Source organism: Camelus bactrianus, chromosome 20 (assembly GCF_048773025.1).
Source record: "Camelus bactrianus isolate YW-2024 breed Bactrian camel chromosome 20, ASM4877302v1, whole genome shotgun sequence".
Classification (NCBI taxonomy): Eukaryota; Metazoa; Chordata; class Mammalia; order Artiodactyla; family Camelidae; genus Camelus; species Camelus bactrianus.
The window spans coordinates 27,428,556-27,447,955 of NC_133558.1; the positions used below are offsets into that span (position 1 = coordinate 27,428,556).

The 19,400-nt window shown below is 57.5% G+C and overlaps 1 protein-coding gene across 3 annotated transcripts; it reads left to right on the forward strand.

Moving 5' to 3' along the window:
• Positions 1–1,204: 1,204 nt before the first annotated feature.
• Positions 1,205–16,569, forward strand: MDFI (MyoD family inhibitor). Of its 3 annotated transcripts, none has more exons than XM_010973717.3 (5): positions 1,205–1,672; positions 3,220–3,306; positions 10,111–10,293; positions 13,269–13,493; positions 15,840–16,569. In XM_010973717.3, the coding sequence occupies exons 2-5, from the start codon at positions 3,231–3,233 to the stop codon at positions 16,094–16,096; spliced, it is 741 nt and encodes a 246-aa protein (XP_010972019.1). In that variant the 5' UTR covers positions 1,205–1,672; positions 3,220–3,230; the 3' UTR covers positions 16,097–16,569. The 3 variants fall into 3 exon arrangements, with proteins under 3 accessions (XP_010972019.1, XP_074204809.1, XP_074204810.1); XM_074348708.1 differs by lacking the exon at positions 1,205–1,672 and adding an exon at positions 1,725–2,489; XM_074348709.1 differs by lacking the exon at positions 1,205–1,672 and adding an exon at positions 3,003–3,070.
• The last annotated feature ends 2,831 nt before the right edge of the window (positions 16,570–19,400 follow it).

Genomic DNA, 19,400 nt, shown 5'->3' on the forward strand with positions numbered 1-19,400 from the left:
AAGCACACGAGGCAAGCTGAAAAAACAAACTGAGGAAGCAGCCAGGCTGGAAGGAAATGAGTGAGGGGAGATTAAGGCGAAGGCCAGTAGAGCCCAGGTAATGGAGGGTGAAGGCCATTGTAAGGACTTTGCTTTTGTCTCTGAACTGATCTGTGGGCCCCAGGAAAGCTAGGCCTGGGCTTGAATGCAGAGCCCACTTGGTGTTGTGTTTGGTGGGGGGTGGAAGCATCTTCAGCCTCCACTCATTTACTCTGGGGTCCTAGCCAGGTCTTTCAGGAGACAGTAATAGGCCAGGAACAGGGTGAGGTGTGTAAGGCCGAGAGTAAGTGAGGCACTTGGCTCAGATGCAAAACTTTAGGGAGCATCAGAAAACTCGGTAACTAAGATAAACCATATTTTCTTGCAATATATCTAAAAATTAAAATTAATGCAAAAAATCCATAATGAACAAAATGCCAAAATTTTAAATAAAGACAGGCCCTAACCCTGAACTTGTATGATCCTATCTCACTCAATTCACCCTAATCCTGCCCTGGTTCCAATAAAACTTTATTTATACAAATAGGTAGCTGGCTGGCAGGGCTGTAATTTGCTGATTTGGTTTATTTTTATTTTTTATTTTTTAATATTGAACTAAAATGTTTTTTCTTGGCACCTTCCTCAATTTGGCATTAGGTAAGTGTTACCTCACTAGTCCTGGTCCTGGATAACAGTGAAACTATTAGGTTCTACATTGAGGGCCCCAGTGATCATCTCTTCTGTGGGCTCAAAGAGGTAAAGGGACTTCCCGAAGGAAACATGTAGATGGCACAGTTGGAATCTGAACTGGAGTCCCATGCCAAGGCCCACTACCTGGCCATCACACTGTTACTGTGCTCTGTCCTGGAATGTTAATTTCAATGTGTTGATTTTTTTTAAACTTTTAATTCAAGTGTAATAGTCAGTCATTAAAAATGTGCTTGTACTTTAAATGATCAGCTTGCTGAATTTTCACAAACTGAGCACACCTGTATAACCAGAATCTGGGATTAAATTTAAAGCATATTTTACATTTCCAACAGGCATATTAGTTAGTACTGGGTCAGATTCAGAGGATTTTTAATCCCAAGCAAGCGACTTGGAACTGTAAGGCTAGGAGACTGAGCTGATCCAGAGTTTAGAGGCCCTGGATAGAGACTGAGAAGCAGGGTGGGTAGTGGTGCGGTGCTAGGATCTGTGGTTGGGGAGGAGGCCCCACGTGCAGGAGAAGACAGAAAGAGACCGTGGGGCTGCCCTGGAGATAATGTCCATCCCCCTTTACGTCCTCCCACTTCCACCCTTGGACGCAGATGAGGCCAAGCCCGCAGGCCCAGGTAAGCCGGTGAGAATGCTGCTGTCGCCAAGCCCGGCGGGTGCGTCCCAGTGACTCAGCCCTTACCAGGAAGGGGGAGACCGCCCCGCTCCCCGGAGCTTCCAGAAATTAGCCTGATCTGGGCTGGCTCCCGGGACGCCAGGCCAGGCCCCGCAGCAGGCAGCCCGGCCCCGGGAGCGGGACTCCCACCTCCCGGCCCGGGGCCCCCTCTTCCGCCAGCAGCCACGTGGGCTTCTCGAGGGGACTCGGCCTCGGGTGACGAGAGCCTTGGGGACCACGGCGGTCCTGGCCACGACGGCGCCGCGAGGACCTACGAGTGCTGTGAGTAGTGACTGCGGGGGCTGGGGGACATTAAGGAGAGGCCTCGAGTCCCTAGCTCGGCCCCGGCATCCCAGCTCCGGCTTCAAGCCCGGGCTGGAAGGCGAACCGGGAGAACTGGCCTGGCGCCTCCGCCTCTCTAATTGCTCACGGGCCTTCGTGGTGGGGAGCCCAGACTCGGCTCCGAGGCGTCCTCGGTCAAGCGTAGCCGACAGGCTGTCACCCCAGCGGGCAGTCCCACCTGAGGATCATCGCACGGGCCCGCCCACCCCGACACAGCGGGCCAAAGGCTCCAAGCCCTCCCCTGTCCTCCAGGACCCGGTCCCTGGGCGACGCTGAGGGTCCTTGAATTCCCCCCGTTCCCAGTGCGTGGCTCCTTCCTACCCCCGGCCCTGAGAAGGGATCCAGCTCACAATTCCAAATGTGTCGCCCAGCTGCCCCCGCCTGGAGGGGCTCCCTCTCTCCCCTTTCCGGCGCACCCGCAAGTTGGAAGGCCTAGGATTCCAGTCTGGAGCCAAAAGAAGGGCTGAACTAGAGAACCTCTCTGCCTGCAAAGTTAGGTTTCTGACCCAAATTCCCACGCACAGCTAGTAGGGGTCGGGGCATTAGGGATGCTCAGGGCTTCTCTAGGACGCGGGAGGCTAGATAGTCACTAACCGGATTTCCCGAAGAGACAACTTCTGGCGCCAGGTCCGTGCCAGAGCGTAGGACCCCAGGCGAAGACCGAGGGGGTGGGCAGACGGTGCCTGAGAAACGTGATCACTCCCATTTTTGGGACAACGAGATTTGGGGGCACAAGTATCCAGGCAATTGGCTCGAGGTGGTTGTGGTCACCGTGCTTTCCCTCTCGCGTTCTCTTGCTTTTACGAAAACTTCTGTAGAGTGTAGGACCGGCGAAGGGAAACGCGTGGCCCGCTCTGCAGCCCCCCGGGGCTCTGAGCCTGGGAGGGGGGCGGAGATTTGGGGAGACTAGGGCCCAGCTCTGAGAACGGTGAGGAAAAGCTTGGAGCCGGCTTCCTGTCGGGGCTTCGGCAGCGGCGCCCCACAGACAGACGTGTCCGGCCCAGGCAGCGCCTAGCCCGGCGAGGGGGAAGGGACGTGGTGGGGGGGCGCTTGGAAAGGCGAGGAGGGGGCGGGGAGAGGGTGGGCCGGGGAAAAGGGGAGGGGAGAGGCGAGCAGGGGAGGAGCGAGGGGGCTGCAGGGAGAGAAGGCAGAAGGAAGGGGCCGAGCGGCGCGTGCTGGCGCTGAAATGGGAGAAAGGAGCGAGTGAGAGGGGAGGGGCGCGGGGCGAGCGCGGAGGAGCCTAGTGGCTCCTGGGCTGGGGCGCCCGTGGCCGGCACGCATGGCAGGCCCCGCGTGGTGATCCCCGCAGGGCGAGAGAGAAGCGCTCAGCTTGCAAGAGTAAGTCAGGCCCGGAACAAGCTGGAAAGAGGGAGGCGCGCGGCGGGGAGGCGCGTGGCTGCTGCCGGATCGCCCCCTGCCCGGCCCCCTTTCCCCCCGCACGCTCGCGGGGACCGTCCGCCCAGCCCGCTGAGCCCTGTTTCCCGCAGGTCCCGGGCCGATGTCCCCGGTGAGTGGCCAGCGACCCCCTCACTGCGATGCGCCCCATGGAGCCCCCAGCGCAGCCCCGGACCCAGGTAGGACCAGGGATGGAGAGCGAGGCTGGACTGGAGCGGGGTAGGCGGCTGGGGTTGTGGGGTGGTAATTCTCCCCCCTCCTCCCTGAGACGTGGGGAGATGGTTCGGGGGAGCTTGGGTGGAGGTGAGGGCAAGGAGTCTGGATATGGGGACCGAATCCAAGGAGAGTGGAGGGCTGGGGCAATGGGGGCAGGGCCCGAACGGAGGCCGCGGCCATGCCAAGTTGGCCCAAGTTCCCCCTACTCCCAACACCAGACACACACACACCGCAGTGTCTGTCTGTCCGTCTGGGATTTGTGTCCCAACCGTTTCTGCCCAGTGTGTAAATATTTATGGGGGCCTCAGGTGGGGGTGGGGGTGTCTGAATCTTTCTCTCCTTCCCTTCCCCCAACCCAACCAGAGCCTAGCGCTTCCCGAAAACTTTTGTCCGCTGCAAGCGTCTGCAGGACCCGGCCCCTCCCCTCTTTGCCATCTCGTCTCGCTCGCCTTCCTCCCTACCCGAGCCTGGCCAGTCCCCGCCACTCCTACCCTGCAAGCACACAGACACAGACACAGACACACACACACACACAGACACACACACACACACACACACACACTCCCTCTCTTACTCTTTCTCACGCACTCACTCCAACCAAGTGCCCACGACCCGGATGAAATGCCCCTCCCTCCAACTCACAGGGTCTGTAACCTCCCTGGGATTCCTGCAGGAGCCTCCCAACCCCGGGAGGGTTGGTGACTCCCTGATGGCGTCTGGAGGGATTGGAGAGTCCTGGGACTGTGGCTCTCAGGTCCAAATGTAGGCTGAGGCCCACAGCGGAACATAGGGTCTGGGAGAAGTCAGGTACATGTGGGATTTGTTCAGGGGCAGGAGGGTGGTGTGCGGGAGTATAGGCCCAGATTTCATGCCTTTAATCCCAGCTCTAGGTGAATCTAATCTCCTACCTTCCTCTTGCCCACCCCCATTACCTGCTTCTCCCCTCTTTGAGTCTCTGAATAATGGAGGTCTGGTCCTGGACCTCTGACACTAACTCCCTGCATGGTCTTGGACAAGTTCCTTCCCCTTTCTGGCCTCAGTATCCACATCCGCCCATAGAGGCTGGTCTGCCTGTTCAGAGAGGCCAGTCTCAAGCCCCCAAGTCTACCCGGTGTGGACGCTGGCACTCTGGACACCCAGGGCTATGGGGGCGGGTGTCTCCTAAAGCAGAGTGAGGACGAGTGGGAGGTGTCTGGCCAGGGACCAGCACATACATGAGGCTAATATGTCTGCTGTACATCCCGCCAGCCCTCAGATTCCCCCTCTCTGTGGGGGCCCTGGAGCAGGGACTTCTGGGGAATAAACTCCTCCAAGAACTGGGCTCCTGCAGCCTGAGAAAGAGCTAGGGCATGGGCCGGGGAAGGCTCTGCTGTGTCTGGGAACTTTTTCTCTCCCGCTCCTGGCCTCCTGCTTCTCTCCCACCCTCCCACTCTCCCGTGCTTTCTTTCTCGGCTTATCCATTTTCTCTGCTCTCTCCTCCACTACCTCCTTCCAAGATTCTCTCCCTTGTGTGACCCATTCTGAGCCCCAGCAGGGAAAGGAGGGGCTGAATGTGCTGGGGCAGGGACAAGGGCCAGGGTGGGCCATTGGGAGGGTTAAGCCCTAGGCTGTAACTTGAGGCCCCCCCAGTGCCCCATTGAGCCCCCTTCCCAGCCTGGGCTGGGCCAGACAATGTGGCTTTCATAACATGAGAAGGCCTGGCTCTGCTGCCTTGGGAGAATGAGCCTGCTGCCCAGGAAGCCCAAACCGCAGGAGACCCAGCCAAAACCCCACAGACGCCTGAGGCTGAGACCAGAATCCCCCACGCGCCCTGCTGAGCACTGACAGAACAGCAAGGCCATGGCGCTGCCCCCCAGGGGCCCTGCTGGCAGGACAGCCAGGGAGCAAGTCAGCCCCTCCCTCAGCCGCCCAAGATGCAGACAGGGTGCAAGGGGACTCAGGACAGCTCTGGTTGGGGCAGGTGGCCAAGCCCCCACACCCTTGGCTCCCCCAGTGGCCTCCTCCCCACCCACTCCCAAGAGCCCCAGTAGCCTGGCTTCCTAATGCACAGCAGATTTCTGTTCAGCGCTGGATCGTCAAATTCCTGCTTTTGGTTCTAAATTTTCTAAATTGAATTTCTTGGGGAATTGGAGCCTTCAGACTTAAAATAAAATCGACCGGACCCAGCCTAACTGGTCAGCTCAGGCTCTCTCCAGTCCTCAGCCTGGTGGCCTGAGACTGTGACCCATGTGTCACATGTGAGTATCAAGCTAGTCTACAATTTTGCCTTCTTGGTGCCAGGTGCCACCCCTAATCCCCGACTTCTCAATCTCTCTCCTTCCGCTGATCGGGGGCGATTCAAACTGCAGAACCCAGTCCTCACCAGCAGACATTTGCTGAGTGCCCACTGGGTGTGCAGAGGTGGATCCTGACCCCACCCCAGGGAGTGAGCTGGGGAGGCCTGCAGTCTAGTTGAGGATCTGGACTTCACTCCCTAGTTAGTATTTACAACAGGAAACCCTGGGCACTAAGTTCTTTATAAGTGGGCCACTCAGAGGAGGCACTGTTGGCTTGAGGATCAGGGAAGGCTTCCTGGAGGTGAAGGTCCAGCTGGGTCATGAAGGAGGAGTTAGATTTGGGGAGAGGGGAAGGGTAGGACCTTCTGGTCAATAGAAACAATATAAACTCAGTTGGATCAGGCAGAAGGCCCATTGGTATCCTGGGGCCACGGAGAGGTTGATTGGCCAGGAACACAGGATCCTTGTCCATTGATTAGGTTGAAAATGGAGAATGAAGCCTTGAATACCAGGCCAAGGAGAGATTGGAATGCAGGATTCCAGTCACTACTCTCTGAGCAGATCATATCCTGGCTGTCTCTCTGCAGAGATGGCCTGAGCTCCAAGGAGGAGGAGAGAGCTGGGCTAGAGGGACCAGGGATGGAGCTCAGGGCCCAGGGCCCTAAGGGCACATTCTAGGCTTGGAGTGAATCTGTCCCACCTAGAAGAGGTTCCCCCAACTCCTTCTCGGTCCAGGAGCAGCAGGCAGAGGGAGCACACAGGATCCGGCTGAAGTTTGAATCTCTTACTTCCCTCTCAGGCTTATGGATTTAAACGTGACTCTTCCACCCTCTTCTGGAGCTATCTTTCCAGAACTCAGAGCATTGACCAGAACCTTCTCCTGTGGTAGGGGTGAAAATGTGTCGAGGCAGAGGGGCTCTTGCCTTTCTGTGTTTCCCCTTTGGAGATGGGGACCCTTGAGAGAGGTGCAGGACTGGGCCTTCTGCTCAGAGATGCCACCAGCATGATGCACATTAGAAAAAGGTGGCTCTCGGGTCAGATGGAGCAGGTGTGCTGCTGGGTGAGCAGATGTCACCTCCGGGGAGGGCAAGACCCCAACCAGGGACTCCAGCCCCACCCCCGTCCCCCGGGACAGATGCTTTCGTGCACAACTTGAATTGCTTGTCCACACAATGGCCCTTGGCCTTGGCTGGCCTCCCCGCCATCCGGGAGTTTCTCCGCAGAGATGCCCTCCCCTCTGTGGCTGGATGGGGGTTCTTCTGGTCACAAGAAGGAAAACTGGGTTCTTTGGGTCTCTTGATGTTGAGCACATGGGCTCTTCCTCTTGTCTGGCTTTTCTGCTCCATGTGCTCCCAGCGAGAGCTGTTTCTTGGTCCAGCATCTTGGCTTCGGGGCACCTGGGCAGCATGTCATTTGCGGCAGGTCTTCCTGCCACTTCTTGTTCCTTCCCAGTCTACTTGCATGTCTCTGAGCCCTCCATATTGCTTCTCCAAGCGTCTGCTGGGTCTCCTCTGCTGCCCTCTTGGCTCCAGAAGGTCTGTTCCTCTGTGTTTCCAGGTCAAGATGACTGGACTAGACTTTCTTTCCTCCCTGGTTTCCTTCCAAGGTCTGATGCTCACCCCAGAATGGCACGTTTCCTGCAGGAGGGGCCTCCTCAGAACTTAGTCTGTGCTCTCTGTAATTTCCTGTTCCCACCAGATTCAAGGTCACCAGCCATGTAGTGACTATTAGGAGAGACTGCCCAGAAAGTGGCGACGTGGAGGGAAGGAGGGCAGAGGTGGGGACCAGTCTCCCTCACCCCTCTTTCTCACCTTCCTTTGTCTCCAACCCTGAGGGCCAAGAGATCCCAAATCCTGGCTCTTTTCCACTACAGAACTGACGGTGTCACCTCTGTGTGCCCTGGTGACCTCAGGAGGAAGCCTGGGAAGTGACTCCAAGGCCCACCACGCCCCGGCTATCATTCTAGGTTTCCCGCCGTTCACGCCGCTGCTGTTCTCACTGGGGTCTTGGCTTCTGCGGCTGTTCTCGAAATATCCTGTCCTCCTTCTTGGCTGACTGATTATTCAAGACCCAGTGTGGGCATTGTCTTCTCCAAGAAGCCTCCTAGACACACACACACACACACACACACACCCCTGGGATAAGTGCCCATCTTCTGTGCTTCCGCAGTTCTTAGATGCCTCTGCTGTAACTCTTGCTGCTCGGTGCATGTCACTGCCCCCCACCCCCAACTCCTGAGGCAGTGACCTGGTCTTTCTCATTTTGGTCCACCCAGTGCTTGACGTATTGGGAGGTGCGTCGTGGCCAGTTACACCAAACAGCACAGGAAGGAAGGAGGAAAGGAAGGAAGGAAGGAAGGGAGAGGAGGGAGGGCAGGGAGGGGGATGGGTGGGTGGAGGGGTGCGGGAATGGCCCCTGCAGGCCAGCACTGCTGAGTGTTTCATTTACTCTTTGAAACCCTGAGGGACAAGCATTGTGAACCCCCTTCCCATGCAAGGTGACCCAAGTTCCGGTAACTCACCCAAGCTGGTATCTGGTAAAAACCAGGCCTTGGGTCTTCCAGCTCCTCACTCAGGCCTTTGTCTTTACACCTCCTGGAAGGGTCAGCACTCTGGCTTCAGCTTCGGGGGCCCTGGTAGGAGGACTCTGGGGCCAGAGGCTGGAGCTGGGCAGCCCCCTCCTTCCCTGGGAATTCAGACTCAAGCTGTAAGCCTCCCTCTTCATGCTGACAGAGGCGCCATGGAGCAGGCAGCCTGGCTCCCCCTTGGGGGTCTGCTCCCCCTCACCCTAGCCCTGTGATCTTCGAAAAGCCACTTGACCTTTCATAACCCAGGGGGTAAGGGGGGCTCTCAACAGGCCCAAGGAATGGATGGAGCTGGTGGGCACCAGGGGTGGCAGGAGCCTCAGCCCCTCCTGCCTCCCAGCCCCAGCTCCCAGCTGCAGGCAGGGCCTGTGGTTTCCTTGGGCAGGTGTGAGCATGCCTGTTGTTCTCCCTGTGACCCACGTGGGGCCCCCGGGCCATGCGAGGCCATGCGAGGCCAGGGTCTTTGAAACAAGGACCACTCGGGTCTCTGAGCCCCTGGATCGTCCCCTCCCCTCAGGATGCTCCCACCCCCCAGACCTGCATGCCCAACCTGAACGGATCCCTCTAATGACCTCCCTCCCCCTTCTCCCCCAGCCCCTCTCATTTGGAGCCAGCCAGAGAAGGGCACCCTATGTAAGGCCCTCTGTGCACTGTGATTGGTTCCTCTTCTATTCCCAAGACTAGCCTTTGTCTCTCCATCTCTGTCCCTGTGGGTGTGTCTCCATCTCTGTGTGTGGTATGTACAGGTGGGTGCTAATTTCTTACTTCTTGGGTTTCATCACCCTTTCTCTTCATCTTTTTCTCCATCTCCTTGTGTCGCTCTCCTCTCCCCAGCCCATTGGCCTCTGAGTCTCTCATTTCTGTCTCCCCTGCTCCCAACATGGCATGGGGGAGGGGCACCCTCCTGAGGCCCTGATCCTTCCAACTGCACAACCTGGGGGCTGTCATGGCTTAGCCTGGGTCCTGGCCCCGTGACCCCAGGCATCACCCACCCTGTCTACCCTCAGGCCTTCCCGCACCCGATTTCCTTTCTGCCTCCCTGCCCACCTCCCAGCCCCAGCCCCCAGAACTTTCTTCCCCTGGGCCCAGGCGGCCCTGGTCTTACCACCTCAGGAACTGTGGGTTTGAAGGTGGCTCCATTTCTGCCTTCCGCCCACCCTGCACGGAGGGGCCAAGCTACTCACTGTAATTACATGTGGCTGCCGTCTGCCTCTTCCCAGCCCTCTTGGGCCATCTCCCTGTCTCTCTTCCTGCCCATAGCCCCTCTGCCTCGCCCCAGGCTTCTCTGACTCTCTCTCTGACCCAGTTTCTCTCTGTCTGTCTCCCTCTCGCTCTGTCTGTATCCCACTTCCTCTCCATCGCCTCTGCCTCTGACCCGTCTTTATCTTTCTCTCTGTCACTGATTTTCACTCAAGTGCTGAGCCTCCCGCCTGTCCCGGGCTGTCTGTCACTGGGTTTCTGGGGCTCTCTCCTTCCGCCCAGTCTCCTGCATTCTGATGCACTCTTTTTGCTTCTACCTTTCACTATCCCTTTGATTCTTTCTCTCTCCATGTCACTCTTGACGCCTGTCCCTGTCTCTCCATCGCTGACCGTCTGTCTGTTCTCTCCTCAGCTGTGTTTCTGCCTCCTCCCCCCACTTTCCTTTACACTGCACATCTCTGGCCCCTCTCCCTGCCAGTGTGCGCACACACATGCATGCACACACGCCCTTGCTCACTCATGGGCTGTGGTTTGAGAACTTTCTATTTTGGAGTCTGGCACTATTGCCAGATATGGTAAGGGCTGGGTAACTGGTACAGTGACCAAGAATGAGGGCTCACGGCATTCTGGGCTATGGGAAGGGACCGGGGCCAGGCAAACAGGAGGGCACCAGGAAAATGTCCCTTGGTTGTCTGCTTTCTCCCTAGCCCAGACCCCATCCCTCCTGCCTGGGCTGGAGGTAGTGACAGGATCTGCTCACCCTGTGGAGGCAGCGCTAGAGGAGGGCTCCCTGGAGGAGGCGGCACCCAACATGCCCCAAGGCAATGGCTCTGGGGCCCCCCTGGGCCTGGACAGCACTGACCTCGATGTCCCCACAGAAGCTGTGACACGTGAGTCCTGGGGGACCAGGGAATCGGGGTGGCAACATGTAGGGGTTGCACTAGAGAATGCAATCCAGATGGGCTGGCCAAAATGTCGTGGGTGCCCGTGGGACCTTGACGTGAGGGCAGTGGAAAGGTGTGTGACGCTGCCGCTGTCCTTGCTGTCTAGGAAGAAGACCGCCACACAAAATGATTCATATAAAATTAGTTCAAAATAGCGTGGACAGGCTCCAGGCAATACGGTTCAGGACAAGAGAGTGTGAGGTTTATAGAGGAGGTGCCCCTCACCTCTAGAAGGGAGTCGGCCCAGAACAGGGAGCTGGAGCCCGAGGCCGCCCCAGCCGTCAGGGTGTCACGGGAAAACTGGCAGGAGAGACACCCTCAGCTGCTCTGGGTGGAAAGGAGGGAAACTCAGCTCTTCCCAGGTTTGGCTTAATGTCTCCAAGGAGGTCCTGGAGGGGGGAAGTTTGCCACCGTCACCCTCAGAAGCAGGGGATGAAGCTGCCAGAATTATTTTCTAATCACTAGTAAGATGCACAGAATCTATGGACACATTGGCACTTCCCAGTTTTCTTTCCCTGAATGATCTCACGTGCTCTCCAAACCAGCGGCCGTCAGGCAACGGGATGGCTCTTGCCAAGCCTGTGTTACAGGTGAGGAAACAGGCAAAAGACCCGCTTGCCCTGGACACAAACTGGGGAGCACAGGTCTCCTGGCCCAGGGCCCTTTCCTATGCCTGCTGCTCAGCTGGCATGGCCAAGTGGGGAGCCGCCTTCAGCCAGGGCATCTGGGGCTAAGTTGGACTCCCTGGAAGTCAGGGTTACTAAATCCTGCAAGCACTTTGCCCTCAGCCTCCTCCAGACACACCCACCAGCAGAACTGAGAGAAAGAGGTGAGCGCCGGGGCCACAGAGGAGGGGGCCTGGATGGAGTTGGACAGACACTCCTGTGTCTCTGCACCCTGAGTGTTTGCTCTGTGACTCAGCCCCCACGGCCACCCCCATGGCCGTGGCCACAGGCGAGCTCTGTGTCTGGACGAATCTCCTGGGGCCCTCAGCTCACCACACACTCCCGCCCTCTGGTCACTGTGCCCGTGTTTAGGCAACAGGGCAGGGGGCACCAAAGCTGGCCAAGGACTCAGCCCAGTCACCCACCATGGGGCCAGGAGGTGGGGGCAGGATGATTCAGGCCTGGCCACTTCCCATGTCCTTACCCCTGTTTACACAGATGCAGGCACCAGCCACAGCTCTGGGCCAAAGGCTCCCAGCATGGAGCCTCCCCAGAGTCCTGTCTCCCATCCTCTCCCTGCCTCCCCAGCTTGTCCTCAGCTCCTTTCTCCCAGTCTCCATCCTCTCCCCGCTCCACTGCCTAGCTGTGGAAACTTTGCCAAGTTTTATAACCGCTGAGCCTCAGCTTTTTCATTTGTGTAATGGACTAGTAATAGTGGCTCTATTTTATGTTTAAGGAAATTTCTACACATACAGTTCTCAGCACTGTGTCTGGCACCTCGTTACAGCTCAAAACGTGTCAGCTGCTAGTTGTAAGTGTAGTGATGGTTGTGATAGTAGCCGCTTATTCCTCAGTCCCTGGTCTCCCAATCTCTGCCAGCCTCCTTGCCTCTCTGCCCTCAGAGCCCCAGCTCTTAGCCTCCAGGCTAATCCCACCTCTGGTCCTTAGCTGTGTGACCTTGGACAAGTTACTGTACTTCTCTGGGACTCAATTCCCTCATCTGTAAAAGGAGGATACTGCCCTAGGAGATGCTGAGAATAATTCCCTTGGCAAGTGTTCAGAACCGTGGCCAGCGTGCAGCGAGTGCCCAGTGCTGTGCTGCTGCCATTGCTAGAAGGCCCAGGCCCCTCGGTCAAGGGAAGCACCGAAGCCCCCTTCCACCCTCCTCAGCCTCCAGGGCCCCCCAGACATCCCCTCCTGCCACAGTCTAAACCCAGAGGCCTGGTCTGGAGAGAGCTGGGGATCCAGACCCCAGTGCCTGAGAAGTGGACATGCCCCATGTTTACATGTTTACCGAAGGTCCTCAGGGCCAGAGGGTCCCACCCAGGAGTCACGGGCCCTGAGCAACCAAGGGGTCCCCAAGCTCTCACGATGCCCTCTCAGTCTCCTCCCCCAACACACACACAGACCACTGCCCTCAACCCTTGAGAGCAGAACCATGCCATCCAGGTGGGCAGACTGAAAGAGGTGAGGGAAGGAACTGGGTGTTTTGGGGGGATCTCTGTGTCCAGCTTCCCCGAACCCCACTGATAAAGCCAAATTTTGGTCCCTCAGCCCGGGATGGGGACCCAGAATTCCCAGCTTTGGGGCCTCCCTGCTGCCCTCCCTCTTCCTTTCTTCTCTCCCTTCTCGCCCAGACCCCAAGGGCCCCTCAGCAAACTCTGCCGCCACCCCACAGAGGCCAGATGGGAGGCAGGGGCTAGGGGCAGAAGGAACAGGAGACAGGGGGGCTGCTGTGAGGAGCCCCTGGATTCCAGGGCCAGGGCATTCATCCCCAAACAGATGTTTCCAATAAATCACCCAGTGTACGAAGGGCAAAAACAGCTGGGGGCTGAGCAGGGGCCAAGGTGATGGTTAACTACTTCCCTGCTGTCCTTCCACCCCGACTACCACCACTTTTGCCGAGATCCTAGGACCCCAAGAGCAGGAGAGTGGAGTTCACGCTGGGTAGGAAGGTGGGGTGCAGGCCTCTGAGCCTCTCCCCTTGCCTTGCAGCTCTGTCTTTTCTGGAATGAGGCCTGGCTGGGGGGTCAGGAGCCAGGCTCGACTCAGCTGCTCTTTCGTGGTGTTCCTCTGGGCAAGTCAGTTCTGCTCTCTGGGCCTCGGTTTCCCCATCTGGAGAAAACAGATCAGCCAGGTGACCTGTGGTGGCTCTGGGAACGAAGCGAACAGGATTAGAGCAGAACTCTAGGAGGCTGTGCGCCCCCCACCACACACACACACTTCCTCCATTGCCTTTTCTCATCATCCCTCTAGGCCAGCCTCAGGGGAACCCCTTGAGCTGCACCCCACTAGTGGCGAATGGCTCTGGACACCCCTCGGAGCTGGGCGGAACCAGGAGGACGGGAAACGGTGCCCTGGGTGGCCCCAAGGCCCACCGGAAGCTGCAGACACACCCATCTCTCGGCAGCCAGGGCAGCAGGAAGAGCAAGGGCAGCACCAAATCTGCTGCCTCCCAGATCCCTCTCCAGGCACAGGAAGGTGAGCACCCCCTCCCGCCTCTCCCTGGGAGAAGCCTCCAAAGCTGGGTTCCTCAAAGTCTGATGCACGGACCAGCAGCATCTTTACCAGGTTAGAAGTGCGGCATCTCAGCCCCACACGGATCCGCCAGATCTGAACCTCTGGATGAGGCCCAGGAGTCTGGGTTTTAGCAAGCCCTCCAGGGAGTCTGATGCAAGACTCTTAAATTGGAGAACCTTGCTGATGACACTTGTCGGGTAAAGTGAGGGATAACTGAGTTCTCAAGGCCAGCCCCTTCTCATCCTTGGAGCCATCTGGGCTGATTCAGCTTAAGTCACCCCATTTCTGGAAACAGGAATTTTCCTTGAAGACTGTGCCATCTGTTTAGCAAGAGCAGAACCCTGAGCAGAATAAAATGATGCTCCATCAGCTCCTTAATTGGGGGCTGGGTGGGGGCCACAAGGTTTAGTGGGAGGTCAGGGCACCCAGATACATCAGCCATTGTTCTCGCCACATGGAGGACCTCTGCAGGGCCACCCTGGACAGCCAGCTCCCCTGGACAGCCAGCTCCCCTGGGCAGCCAGCTCCCCTGTCCTACCAGGTGTCAGTTCAGTGTGGGTGACGGCTGCCTATAACCCAGAGGTACTTGACCTTCACCCCGGAACTTTTAAGTAATTTCAGTCCATGCTGGGGGACCCTGGCCTGGTCCTCTCCAAACAGGATTCGGTGTGCCCATTTGCACATAACGCGTACATAACCTTCCCACCCCATGGAGCAGATTCTGCCCAAGTCTTATTTATGTAGGGGGTATTCATGCTTTTAAAGTGTGCTGGGCATCTGCTGTGAGCCAGGCACTGTGCTGTGTACTGGGTACCCAGTCCATGGCCTCGTAAATCTCTAATGAGAGAGGCAAACAGGTAATCACCCTGTGCCTTGATGAATGGTAAGTGACAGTGCCACACACGGGGATGCTGTGGACACAGGGTAACACCCACACCAGCCCAGAAAGCTTGGGCGGGGAGTCTGAGAAGGCTCCAGAGGTGTCTGAGCAAGTCTTAAAAGACCAGTAGGAGAATCTAGTCAGGGGGCATTAGCACAGAGATGAGAACAGGCTAGTGTGGCTAGATTATGAAGGTCAAGGTGAGGAATGGCAGGAGGTGAGACTCCAACCAGACAGGAGCTGGGGCAGGAACGGTGGGAGTGGCTTATAAACTATACAGTGGATCTAGACTTCATCTGGAGGACAATAGGAAGCCTTGAAGGGTTTTAAACAAGGTGGTGACCTCATCAGATTTGCATTTGGAAAGAACTCCCTTATCCAGTTTGCAGACAGATGGCAGGGGTTCCAGATGCACAAGCCCCTACTCCCTGTACAGAGGAAAGTGGGTGGGGGCGTCAGACCCTCCATGGCAGGGTGAGATTCTCACAGGACCAGCAGCCTTGTGCCAGGGGCCCACCTGGTCAGGGGCCCTGGACACTGCCCGTGGCCTGGTCCCGGGGAGGGGTGCCAACTCAGCATCCTGACAGCATGCTGAGCTGTTGAGAGCACGGGCTGCGGAGCCTGCTCCACCACTTACCAGCTCGGTGCCCACGGCAGGATCATGGGTTAGCTGGCTTTCCGTGTATCTACTCAGGACCAGTGATGTGCCAGGCACTATTCTAGGGACTGTAACAGACACAGATGCCCACCCTCGTGGTGCTTACACCTCAGTACATGGAGAGAGCTGTGTAAGTGCTGGAGGGTGGTAAGTCCTAGGAAGAGAGGCAGAGCAGGCCAGGGTGAGGGGATGGGGCTGCTGGGTGGGGCGGGCAGCTTGCAATATTAAAGAGGGAGTTCAGGGAAGTTCCCCAAGAGGAGATATCTGGGCAAGGAAGGAGGGGCCAGAGTGACTAGAGCATAGGGGGAAGGGGAGCAGTGCCTACGAGGCCAGGAGCAGCCAGTGTGGCCACAGCCTACACTGTCGACAGGGAGAGATGAGCAGGAGTAGGATTCTGGATAGATTTTGAAGTGACTTCTCTTGAGCCTCAGTTTCTTCATCTACGGAGAGAGGCTAATATAGCCCCACCTTGAGGAGTTATTGCAAGTTTAAATGAGTTGAATGTACATGCAACACTTAGAACAATGGTGCCTGGAACTCTATGGGTTCGTTAAATACATGCCTGAGGGTCATTAACACCGGGACTGGGATCCAGACCACCTGGGCTCAGACCCTTGCTCCACGTTAACTCTCTGTGCCTCGGGCTTGTCACCTGGAAGGTGGGTTCCCCCTTTCACGGAGCGGGGTGGGACGTGTTGTATGAGCATAATTCCCGCACTCAGTGACTCCACTGTGGCTGGTCCCCGGCCCCTGGCCGTCTCGCCCGCAGACTGCTGCGTGCACTGCATCCTGTCCTGCCTGTTCTGCGAGTTCCTGACGCTGTGCAACATCGTCCTGGACTGCGCCACATGCGGTTCGTGCAGCTCCGAGGACTCATGCCTCTGCTGCTGCTGCTGCGGCTCTGGCGAGTGCGCCGACTGCGACCTGCCCTGTGACCTGGACTGCGGCATCCTGGACGCCTGCTGCGAATCAGCAGACTGCCTGGAGATCTGCATGGAGTGCTGCGGGCTCTGCTTCTCCTCCTGACCCGCGGGCTCCAGCAGCATCCCTGGCTGTCGCACACGGCTGGCCTGCCCCTCCCCCTGGGCCTCTCCCACCCACCCAGCGCCCTCTTGGAACCCCAGCCCGGTGAAGGGGGCTGCCTGTCCACCTCACTGGTTTCCCAGGACAACAGCACCTAGGACCTGGGGGTGGGGGGACCGCTCCTGAATTAACTGCCAGGGCTGCTGAACACTGTGAAAGTAGGGGGATCGGGCAGGGACGTGGGGGGGCTGGGACGCCGGGGCTGTGCGCTTTTCTACCTCTCACTGCCCTGTGCCTGCCTCCCCTGCATGCCCCCCCCAGCTTAGAGGACAGCAAAATGTGAAAAGAGACACCCCACCCAACCTCAGCCAAGCCCCTCCCTCATCTCCTCTCCTGGGATCTTGTGGGGGCCTCACCCAAACAGTGACCTGAGAGGGCAAGGCTGGACTTGGGCCTGGGTGGGTGGGAGGGGAACCAGTATAGAAAAGACTGGAAAGGGGGAGGGAGGGAATGGAGGGAGGGTCTGTTCTATTTGTTGCTGTAAATAAAGATGTTTGTCCATCTCAGATTTCCTTAGGACTCATGAGTGATGGCCATGGACTACGACTCTCAAAAGCAAACATTCCCCACAACCCCCTACAAAGCCCCCAAATGAGTGGAGCTTCCCTGGCCTCTGGGGCCCCCTCCCTTGTTCATATTCCCCACTAAGGGAAAGAAGGAAGAGGGGTACCCACTTCCCACTGTTACTTCCCTCTTCCTGCCAGAGGGATGGAGCAGCCCAGAAAGGGAAGAGTTAAGCCTTGGCATTGAATTAATTAACAACAGATGTGTTCGGGTTTTGATTAATTAATCTCCTGCTGACTCCAGCTTCTCCAGGCCGTGATGGCTCCAAGGCATAGGGTGACGCCTATATCGGTGGTAGAGCAGTGCTTGTGGAGGGGGCTACCCTGGGCTGTACTGGGAGGAGAGTTTAGCCTGAGTTGGGGTCACGTGGCCCAGCCTCAGTTGTCCCCTGATTGCCAGAGCGCCTGAGATAGAAGAAAACTCTCAAGACTGGTGGAGCCTCAGAGGCCATGTGTCCAGCACACTTGGTGCACTGGGGAGGGGCAGACCTGAGCACGGAGGCTGAGGGTGGGGAGGGCTGTCTGCACTGAGCCCCTCCCCACCACGTCCTGGACCTGGAGAAAGCCAGGAGGGGTCCAGGGTGAGTGAGAGGATGTCTCATGGTTGGACCTGGATTATCCTGAGGGGAGGACATGGTTGAAGAAGGCCCTGAAAAGTGGGGACCTCTTGGGAAGTTGGTGGGCTCTGCTTCTAGGAATAAAGGGTGGAGTGGCCTGGAGGGATTCTGGAAGGAAGGAGCAGCTCAGAAAAAGGGCCAGAGGAAACCTGAACTCTCTTAAGGAATGCCACAGGATGGAGCAGCCCACGGCCTTGGGAGTGCGTTGCAGGGTGACAGGAGGAGGTGACAAGAGGTGGTGAGAAGGACTCCCCTGTCGCCCCCTCCGACTCATACACATATTCACAGGCCTCACTTTGCCAACACAAGTTTTTCTGACCTCTTGGACCACATAGGAAACTCAGGACACAGGGGAAGTGACCTCCCCAGAATCACAAAGTCAAAATCAAAACTAGGAGAGAAGCCCCACTTCCTTGGCCCCTCAACATTCATTTATTTATCTCAGTTTTTTTTTTCTTTTGCTTAGTTATTGCATGCCCACAGTACAAAGTTTTCAAAAGTCTAAATCCGTGCATATATAAGCATTTATACGTGTCATTTTCTTTTTCTTTTTTTTACAAAAACGTCAGAATGCACCTTGCACCATGTTTATCACTTGACCATTCGTGTCTTGGGCATCTTCCCAATCAGCACGCCGAAGAGCAGCCTGGAGCCTCCCTGAAGGGTGAGCCACGCTCCCGCTGCCTGGCTCCTGCTTAATCCCTTCCATTAATTTCTCTGTTATAAGCAAGATTGCATGAGCAAGTCCTTTTGTACCAACAAGCTGTATCTATGGAATATTCCTGAAGGTGGGATTGTTGGGCCTCAGGGCACATGCCTTTGTGACTTTGACCTCTGAGCAGGGGTGCCAGGCAGCTCCCGTGGCCACAGGGAGCATCCATTTCTCTCACTGCTGTGGCTTTTTGTCCACAGAGGGACAGACGATGGTAGGAGGGCTTCCGCTCAGTCCCCACTCAACCCAGGTCCTCCAAGGCTAGTGTCCGAGAGACATTAGGGCGGCTGGGAGGACTGTGGTGGGGGGTGCTCCTGACCAACTCGAGATCGGTCCAGGTGGGCAGGAAGGCCCCCTCCCCGGCCTCTCCCCTCCGCGGGGGCCCAGCAGGAAGAGGCACCTCTGCAGTCCAAATAGTGATTTCCTGCTGCAGGACAGTGGCTGAAACCCGAGAGGCTGAGCTGGGTCGGGGCGAGACGGGGGCGGGATTCAGCCAGCCTCCACCAGCACACACACACAAACTCACACACTCTCCTTACAGCCACGCGCTCACGTACATTCCACAAAGTCTCACACACACACACACACACACCAGGCATACACACACAGGCGCTCACACACTGCACCTTTCAGAGCCTCCCACACAGCCACCCCGCTCAGCCTGATCCCTGTGTCTGCTCCCCCTCTTCCCACGCCTGCCCTGCCTTCCCCACCTCCCATGTCCTTGCCCAGGTGGCCCTCACCTCTGCTGAGAAGCAGATGGCAATTACCTGAGAGGCCACCCACCCCCTAGCTCTGCCCACAGACCCTTCTCAGGCAAGCCCTGGCTCTGGACCCTTCCCCTCCACACCATGGCCCGTCCCTGCTGGCTCCCCATCTCTGCTTTCTAACCAGCTGGTCTGAGCCAGGTTTTGCCGTGGGGCTGGGGAGGAGTCGCTGTCACTCTCCGGGCCTCAGTTTCCTCACGTGTACGAGGGAACAGCAATGAGCCTAGTGGAAATCTAATGGCTGCCACCACGTCCAGGGAAGTAGCCTGGTTTCCTTTCATTGGTGGAGCAGCAGACCAGCACTCCCCACCCCCACCCCCCCGGTCCCGGGAGACTTCCTGAGGGCCACCCCCAGGCCCTGGGGTGTCTAACCCTAGACAGGCATTACCACGTTTGTGAGAGGACAAGGTGGCGAGGCCAGGCCTGAGTTGTCCCTGGCCAGGACTGTTTGGACTGCTGGGTGGTCCTGTGTGCCAAACCCAAGAGCAAGCAGCTGAGCCAGGGGTTGGCTTGTGAGGGAAGGGGTGGTCGGCCCACCCCTCTGCCTCCGTAGCCTCCACCAGCTTCTCCCTGTTCTCTGGCACATTT